This window comes from Lathyrus oleraceus, chromosome 1 (assembly GCF_024323335.1).
Source record: "Lathyrus oleraceus cultivar Zhongwan6 chromosome 1, CAAS_Psat_ZW6_1.0, whole genome shotgun sequence".
Classification (NCBI taxonomy): Eukaryota; Viridiplantae; Streptophyta; class Magnoliopsida; order Fabales; family Fabaceae; genus Lathyrus; species Lathyrus oleraceus.
In genome coordinates, this window is record NC_066579.1 from 412,294,361 (window position 1) to 412,303,417 (window position 9,057).

General features: G+C 35.1%; 1 protein-coding gene across 1 annotated transcript; it reads right to left on the minus strand.

The window, feature by feature from the left end:
* Positions 1-8,361: 8,361 nt before the first annotated feature.
* Positions 8,362-8,733, minus strand: LOC127112511 (secreted RxLR effector protein 161-like). The gene has a single exon (XM_051046353.1). It carries the CDS (start codon positions 8,731-8,733, stop codon positions 8,362-8,364), a length of 372 nt encoding a protein of 123 aa, XP_050902310.1.
* Between the last annotated feature and the right edge of the window lie 324 nt (positions 8,734-9,057).

Here is a 9,057-nt window from a genome sequence, read left to right on the forward strand (position 1 = left end):
TATATTTAAATCTTAAATGATAATTAATTTAAAATAGAGAGAATATTACTTATTAGGAGTAATTTCAAACCAAACATAAGAAATGTTAGGGTTAGAAAAACACTATTACAAATTACTTTCATAGTCAAAAACCACCAAACCTCAAACATAGAACTATCAAAGTTTCTCAAAGCAAAGGTAGTGTGATTGTAAAGTGAAGAATGTTATTGGCTATGGTTACACGATTTCTTAGTGTTTATAAGACGAGGTAGTTTTATTGGCATAAAGTATTGTTTATACAGTGAAAGCTTGGGAAAACTTAATAATACACCCACGAATAAAACTCAACTCCTTAATTGATATGATGTGTAAAAAGTTAAGTTATTGATAGTGAAAATTTTAAGAAAAAACTTTTAGAAACTATAATAGGTCTTGTGATTTAAGACCTATTTGAAGAATAAGTTGGTGGAATTTTGGAATGGTTTGAATTTTTTTCATGACATTGGTCTTTAACCATTACATCGAGGAAGTAGAAGAGATAATACATAAAAAACTCGTCTGTTAGTGAAGGCGGACACCCGAGAGGAGAGACGCAATATCTTCGGTAAGGGAATTGAGGACTTTCCCCTCTTTCTCCTTTATTGTTACAAATTGGATGCTCTCGGTGTTTTTATTTGTTTTTCTTCTTGCAAATAAGATGAGATGTTGTAAATTGATGCTCGATGAGGAGGGTGTGCAGAAATACACGTACACCTTCTAAAGTAGTGATCGCACTAACTCTAGAGGACCCAGAGGAGGCTCACTGATTGGGCAACCATGTTGCTGTAGCCTCTCCAAGCCTTCCTTATCTAGGGTGATCGAATATGCGACTTTCTTCTAGCCGACCTTCATGCGAGGATGTTCTGAGGTCGTCTTCAAGAGTAGTAGATTAAGGTTCACGGGTGAGAGATGTTAATGGAGTTCCTTTGGTTGTTGAGCCTACTTTTAAAAAATCACATAACGGGGAGCCGAATTTAGAGAGGTAAGATCATAGAGAAAGCTTGCTACCGAACTCAGTGAACATGTCCTCGTTATTACTTGCTCGTCCTGGTCCTCGAACAACTATGGAGCTTCGATCTTTCATCTTTAAAAAAAGCATTACGTGTATTTCGCAAGCAAGGCTGAAGTTGTTTGTCAATAATAGATGACTAAGCGGTTTTATCAAATGTGCAAGGTATATGGTATCTTGACTTTCAGAGCTATGGGTAAGAGTGAAGTCTTAATGAAAATGATATAGTCACTGATTTATTTGTCCAGGCGGTGTCTCGTTAGATATGAATTTATTCTCAATGGAGTCTCTTAGGTAAACCATTATGGTGAGGCTCTAGGTTGTATCAATGTCGTCCCCTGGCTATTTTTCTCGTGATAAATATTGGGTTATCCTCACATTGTTGCCTCATACATTCTTCGAGTTGGAATACTTCATATTGTACCTGTTAGGGACGTCGGCTCTTTGTTGTCATGATTGACTGCCATTGTCTTTAAGCCCTTGTGAAGGTTGTGACGTTAACTTCTAACATGTGTTTTTTCTCCCGCCCAACTAACGTCGTTTCTTGACCATGCTCCAAACCTTTGTGTATTTGTCGGGCTCAAGATAGGTGGATACATAGTATTATGGGTTCATCTTAGACGTTATGGTACTTCATTTTCAAGTAAACAGGAGAAGTCATGATGTAAAGTGTTTTAGCAAAGAGCCTTCCCAAAATGCATGTGTACACACTTTTTCATGAAGCTGTGTAGATCCAATGTTCTGGTATCTCATCCTTCTTCGATTATGACCATGAACTCCATAAATTCCTATGAACGAGTTACCATTTTGTTGAGGCTTATAGGTCGTAACTTGTATAAGGTGATAGCTTATAATTATATAGTTGTAACTTTTAAAAGAGTTAGGCATATGTCATACCTCAAAAAATGAGAACACGACCTCGCGATGCGCAGTCGCACGCTCGCGGAAATGGACTACCAAAGTCGCGATGCGCAGTCGCACGCTCGTGGAGGCACATAAGGTTTTTATTTCTCTTCGGCCTATTGGGTGTTATCTTCCTTCTCCTTTGGTTCACTTACCTTCTCAATTGTTGTTTTGTCAGGTTTTTGGTACATGGCAGGATTTTGGAGTCTTGGATCTACGAGTCCGTCTAGTTCTTTTCCACTTCTCAATATAACGGAATTTGCATGTCCTTTTGGATTAGGTTGTGGCTGTCCAGGAAATGTGCCAGCGGGAGCAGCAGTAGATGCTTGTTGTTGAGTCACTTGTGAAATCTGTGTTTTAAGCATTTTGTTGTGGGTGGCTAAGGCGTTTACTTTGCTCGCTAATTGTTTAAGTTTCTCACTAGTATGTATGTTTTGGTTCAAGAAGTCTTTGTTTGCTTGAGCTTGGGTAGCTATGAAGTTTTCCATCATTAACTCAAGGTTGGACTTCCTAGGAATGTTAGGAGCATTAGTAGATGGCTTTTGATATCCAGGTGGAACAGCGGGTGCTTGGCCAGGTGCATACAAGGCGTTGTTGTTCTTGTACGAAAAGATATGATGGTTTTTCCAATCTGGGTTATAGGTATTCAAATAAGGATTTCCTTATGCATAATTTACTTGATCAGTGGGGACTCCTGCTAATATCTGACATTCTGGTGTAGTGTGTCCAGGAATTCCACATAACTCGCAGTTAGGAGTCACGGCAGCCACGGTGGTTGCGGGTGGTATGGTTAAGTTGTCTAACTTTTGAACAAGGGCATCTACCTTTGCGTGGACGTGGTCAAGGCTACTGATTTCGTACATTCCACTTTTTGTTTGGGACTTTTCTACTGGAGTTCTTTCACCTCCCCATTGGCAATGGTTTTGGGCCATGTTTTCAATGAGTTGATAGGCTTCGTTGTATGGCTTGTCTATAAGTGCACCGCCCGCGGCAGCGTTTACTGTCAGTCTTGTGTTATATAGAAGCCCATCGTAAAATATGTGAATGATCACCCAGTCTTCGAGACTGTGATATGGACATATCCTCATCATGTATTTGTATCTCTCCCACGCGTCGTAGAGAGATTATGCATCTTTTTGTCGAAATCCGTTGATTTGAGCTCTCAGCATAGCATTTTTGCTTGGCAGAAAATATTGGGCTAAGAAAACGTTCTTCAGTTCTTCCCATATAGTGACTGAGTTGGATGGCAAGGATTGCAACCAAGCCCAAGCTCTGTCTCTTAGAGAGAAATGAAAAAGGCGTAGTCTTATCGCATCTTGAGATACACCATTTGCCTTCACAGTGCGTGCGTACTACACAAACTTGGTCAATGTTCATTAGGGTCATCCGTAGGATTTCCAACAAATTGATGTTGTTGGACAGCTGATAATAATGAGGGTTTCAACTCGAAATCATTTCGATCGATAACAGGGGCAACGATGTTGTTGTGAGGTTCTTGTTGGGACGGGGTAGCGTAGAACTTAAGAGGACGATTATGTGGTCCCACTGCAGCCATGGTTGTTTTTTCGACTGGTTCAGTAGTAGGAAAGAAGATATCGGGAATATTGTACCTTCGTTGGTACTCTAGTATTCGGCGTCTTAAATATAAGAAACACTCTAATTCTGCGATTGGTGGTGCTAAGTTTTCGCCTTATGAGCGAGTACTTGGCATACAACCGAGAAATAAGGGAAAGGAAATTAGTTTTTACCGTAGTCTATACTGCGCAACGAAAGAATCACACTATTTGACTAAATCAGATCCCCGACAACGGCGCCAAAAACTTGATACGTCTCGTGACTGTATATAAAATATAGTCTATCAGATACTTGACTGCAAGTGTACAGTCTAATCGTTTAGTTTTAAAAGATATCGAATCCACAGGGACCGATGGTCAAACTAATGTTATCAATGTTACTATGTTTAGCTAAGGCGATGATTTTTTGAGGTTTGGTTGAACAAAAATTAAATCTAAAGGAAATTAAGTTTTTAAGAGAATATTAATAGATGGATATCAGTATGCAACACATTAATCGTCAGGGTTTCGATAAGTCACCAGTGTATATTTTAATTACCAAATATCTTTTAGTAGAAAATACTCATTTAAAAGGCTTTATCTTACACTCTCGTGATTGTTGACTCAGACTATACTCTTAAGTCAGAATGTACGCTCTCGCTGTTCCATTTGAAGTTAAAATACTTTTTGAAAATAAATAAGTTCTAATTGCTTTTAAAGTGCTCTCGCTGTTTTTAAAATCAATGCCTAGTTTTTACTATCCAGTTCGACCCTCACACTCTCGCGATTGTCGGTTCTAACCTTAGTTAATTTCCCACTCTCGTGGCAAAACCGTATTAAATAGCTTCTCACTCTCGTGACAAAGTTAATTAAATAAATTAAAAACCACAGCCAAAAAGATTATTATTAAATCTCGTCTAATTAAATTGTTTACATACCGATACCGGTAGTTTAGCCAGACATGTTAATTAATGCAAACACAGACGAACATAAACAACTTAACAATAAGGCAAACATGATTATTTAATAATAAAGCAATAATAATAATAATTGAATAAAAACCTGGAACTTTAATTAATCGAACATGCCGAATCTTGAAGTGCTTGAGCAGTCCTCCACAGGTCGGTAGGATTCTGCTACTTCGAAACAATTGCTTAAACTAAATTAAATAAATTGCAGTAGTTCCCCAATGTAGGAAACTACTAATTTTGACTAAGCGAAAAACGGAAAGGGAAGGGAAAAATCAAAACTCTGAACGGAACGGTAAACAAATTGCGGTAAAAGAAAACAATGTTGCTGAAGAAAAATAATAGAAAACAAAATTGCAGTGGAAAATAAATGAAAAGAAAATAGCTTGAGAGTTTGCTTCAGGGAGGCTCCCAACAAAACATGCCTGTAGGTTTCCAACTTCCATCTTTTTATAGTATCCATTTGGTCTTCGTAGTTAAGAGAAATAAGGGTGACTTGGTTTAGTGAGAGATTCACGGGAAAGTGGGTTGAGGAGCGAAAAATGGGGTGTGTGGATCACTTCTGTTGAAAAATTCATTACGTTGCTTTTGACTTTGTGACAGTCGTGGTGGGCCTGTGGCGTTCGTCACACCCAGGGCGTGACGATCGTGACGGGGCGTGTGACGGTCGTCACCTGCACAAAATTTATACTTTCTGGTTTTTTTGTTGTTTGTCTTTTGTTTCTTCTTCTTTTCCTTCCTTTTCTATACTTTGCTCATTTAAGCATGTGAATTGAAATACCTGCAAAAATAACTCGAACACTTGCGGAATAATCGAAATATAAATGAAAATGGTACGATTTTTGAATGTAAATCAAGGCAAATATATGATGTATTTCCCCGTTATCAGGTATCCTCTCTTTTTGTGTACTAATTTTTTGCAACCTCCTATTCTTTGTACAAATGAACTCGAATGTGTGTGTCTGAATCTTGGGTATGCTTGTTGTCTGATTGTTATAATTGTTCAAAGGGCCAAATCTTCTTATGAATTTTTGATACAGTTTATCGTTTGGTATTTAGTGAAGTGTTGGTTTTCTCAGTATATGGTGCTCTCTGTTTGCTTAATATGTTAGAGTTTGGTGGCTGATAAGTTTTTTTTCTCCCAAATCTCCCATATATGTTTGCATTCTGTTGATTTTATAGTGGGAAAATTAGAGTTTAGTTTGTTGTGTGTTGATGATTATGGAATGGTGCGAAGAAATCAAAATGGTATGTTTTTGTGTTTTTCCATTTTAGTGAATCCTGGTATGCTGTATTTTCTGCATACTGAACTTGTCTTGTTATGAAATTTGAATCCTTGATGTGCTTGTAATTATTCACTGCATCATTAACTTATTTTCACTTCACTCATTTTTTTAACATAGTGGTAGTTAACTTTCTTGATGATGAAGAAAGCAAAAGGAGAATCAATAAAAACTTGAAGAAGATGGAGGACACTTTAAACTTAAACCTTAGGAGTTTTTTAAAATTAGGTTTTTGGAACTAGACCTTCTTTTTGTCTTATTAAAAACTTGTGATACACTTGAATTATCGTTCAAAGTTAAGTTTAACTAGTTAAAGATTTAAACTACATAAATGTGAGAGAAAATAAATCTATTTGAATCTTAAATAAAATAAATAGTTTTGTTAATCAGCATAAAATAAATGGACCAAAACTCAAATTAAGATTAAAAATATAAAAGTAAATTAATACAAAAAGTTAGTGGAGAAGATTAATGTTTACTTAAATAAATAATAAAATATATATAAAATTTACTAAAAAAGTACTGAAAATTTTATTAAATAATTTTTAAAAAGATTAAATGAATATAAAAAGATAGTGGAATGAAATTATATTTTATTACAAAATTATAAAAATTAAATAGATATAAAGAGTTAATGGGAGAAAGTTAATTATAATTTATAATACGCATATTGATCCATACTCATGATTACTAATATCAATATTAATTTATAAAACAATTTTAGAAAACACACGCACAATACGCACAATACAGAGAAATAATAACAGTGGATACTAGTAAAAACACATTAGTGTACAAAAAAAATAATACTCTTTTCCGATCGTTTTTAATTTTGAATGCAATTTTTATTTTTACTTCTTCTAATTATATTTTTAATTAATACTTTTAATTAATTATTTCTTTTATATTATATTAATAATAATTAAAATATACTAATAATTAATAAAAGTAATTTAGTAAAATTATTTTTTTTATCACATTTTCCTAAAATATATAAAAATATCAATTATTATATTTACTTTAGAACGGAGAAATAATAATAATAGGGATTGTGCAAAACAACCGACCATAGTAAATGGGAATCACCAAACACACGTAAAATATTACTTACTATTAAATCAATGTGAAAGTTCAATATGCACTAACACACGCACTAATTGAAAATGAAGTTTTTATCCTAAGTTTGGTGGAGGTTATTATCAATGTGGTTGATTTTATTTTATTTTATGATAATACGAATCTTTAAAACCTACTACATGAGTTAGAATTAAGATAATCTTACATGATTTAGTAAGATTAAACGGATTCAGGTCTCAATGGTGAATCGTGAATGAAGTCACTTTAATTATAATTAAAAGTATTTTAAGTATGTTTTTTATTGTTTTAGAATTGGAAAGCCTCTTTATTGTCTTAGAATTGAAAAGCAAGAATACTCCGGATAATTCAATCTCTTAACCGAGTCTGTACAAGACTGGTGAAGAACTTGAAAGTAAGAAAGTATATCTGGAATTAAAGAGGATGTACAATTTTTTAGTGAATGATTTTCGAATTCAGAATCATGTATTTATAGGTCATGCATGTGTTGTTTCATAAGTTTGCAACTCGCCACTAGCGCCTCTACGCTCACGCCCTCGGACCCGGTCCCAGATCCGGAGCCGGTGTCGTCGGTGGCATAATGTTTGGGACCACCACATATGTCCATGTGACACCTTATCCTCTTTGCCTCCTTTGGTGAGTTTAATGTTTCAAGGTCTTTATAAATGTTTTTAAAGTTAGCTTCACTTTCTATGTGAGACTATTTGCAATGCGTTTATTTGTCATATTTGAACACACCCATGGCAATTATTATTCATATTTTCCAACAATCCTTCACTTGTTCTAATAATGACAAAACTAGTTTCAGAAAATGAGATATAAAGAGTGTTAATACAGTTAGGTATCTTTCGATTTAAAAGTTAACCTTAACGAGGATAACGCAAAGTTTAATCGGAATATTAGGCAGCAATGCTTTTAAACCATTAATCCATATGATTAGACCGACGTTACCTTACACACACTCTCTAAAGGTTCTTCTTCTACATATCTCGCTTAACACTTATTTATGGTCATATGTTATCCTGTTTCATGAATTTTTCATGAGAGCAACTTCAAGTCTCACTTTGAGATGACACCATCTCGAAATTCACATAGGTGAAGTTCATGTTGTATCCTTTTCCATGAGATACCTTTCCTTAGTTATGAACTTCATTAAGAGGTTTTGAAAACCTCAACCCTCTATTTAAAATAGTCAAAATTATTACTCAATGCCTGACTTATATCCAAATCAGTGACTTGTTATTACCCATTGAATCTTGAAGTTAATGTTCTGTTAACATAAGATTAGGTTGCTTCTGCTATTGGAACTCTTATTCAAGGAGATTCAACCACATGCCTTTCGAGGTTGTTTTTACTAAGTCTCTGGCCAGTGGCTTAGTAAATGGATCGACCAAATTATAGCTTGTTCGTATATAGGTGAGTGAAATGATTCCATCCTTAATCAATTTTCTCACAAACGAATATCTAAGTCCTATATGCCTAGACTTTCCATTATACATATCGCTGATGCTCTTGCTAAAGTGGTTTGACTATCACAGTGTATCATCACCTTTGAAACATCTGTCTTTAGCCAATGGAACTTCAAACAGAAGATCCATCAACCATTCAACTTCTTGACCAGTGGAAGCGAGAGCCACGAACTCTGATTCCATGGTCGAAAGAGTAATGCATGTGTGTTTCTTGCTCTTCCAAGAAATTTTTCCTCCAGCTAGTGTAAATATCCATCCAGTTGTAGATTTATGATCTACAACACTATATATCCAACTCACATCGGTATATCCTTCTAGTATGGAAGGGAACCTACCATAATGAAGACCAAGATCTTTGGTTTTCAGTAGATAGCCAAAAATCCTCGTGATTTCCTTCCAATGTTCTTTACTTGGATTACTAGTAAATCTACTCATTTTACTAACTTCAAATGATATATCGGGTCTGGTACATTGCATTAAGTACATAAGACACCCCTATTGCACTTGCATATTCCAATTGAGCCACTGCTCTTCCATTGTTCTTTTGAAGTTTGACAACATGATCAAATTGAGTGGTTACTTCCTTAAATTTTAGGTGTTTGAAATTATCAAACATTTTCTCAATATAGTGTGTTTGACTAAGTTCATAACCCCCACTATTTTGCTTAACTTTGATCCCTAAAAACGTGTCAACAAGTCCAAGATCTTTCATCTTAAAAGTAGAAGTTATAAACCCCTTTGTCTCTAAAATTCCATTCA

Coding starts and splice junctions, on each gene's coding strand:
- LOC127112511 (XM_051046353.1), bottom strand. CDS start 8,733: ATGAGTAGATTTACTAGTAATCCAAGTAAAGAACATTGGAAGGAAATC.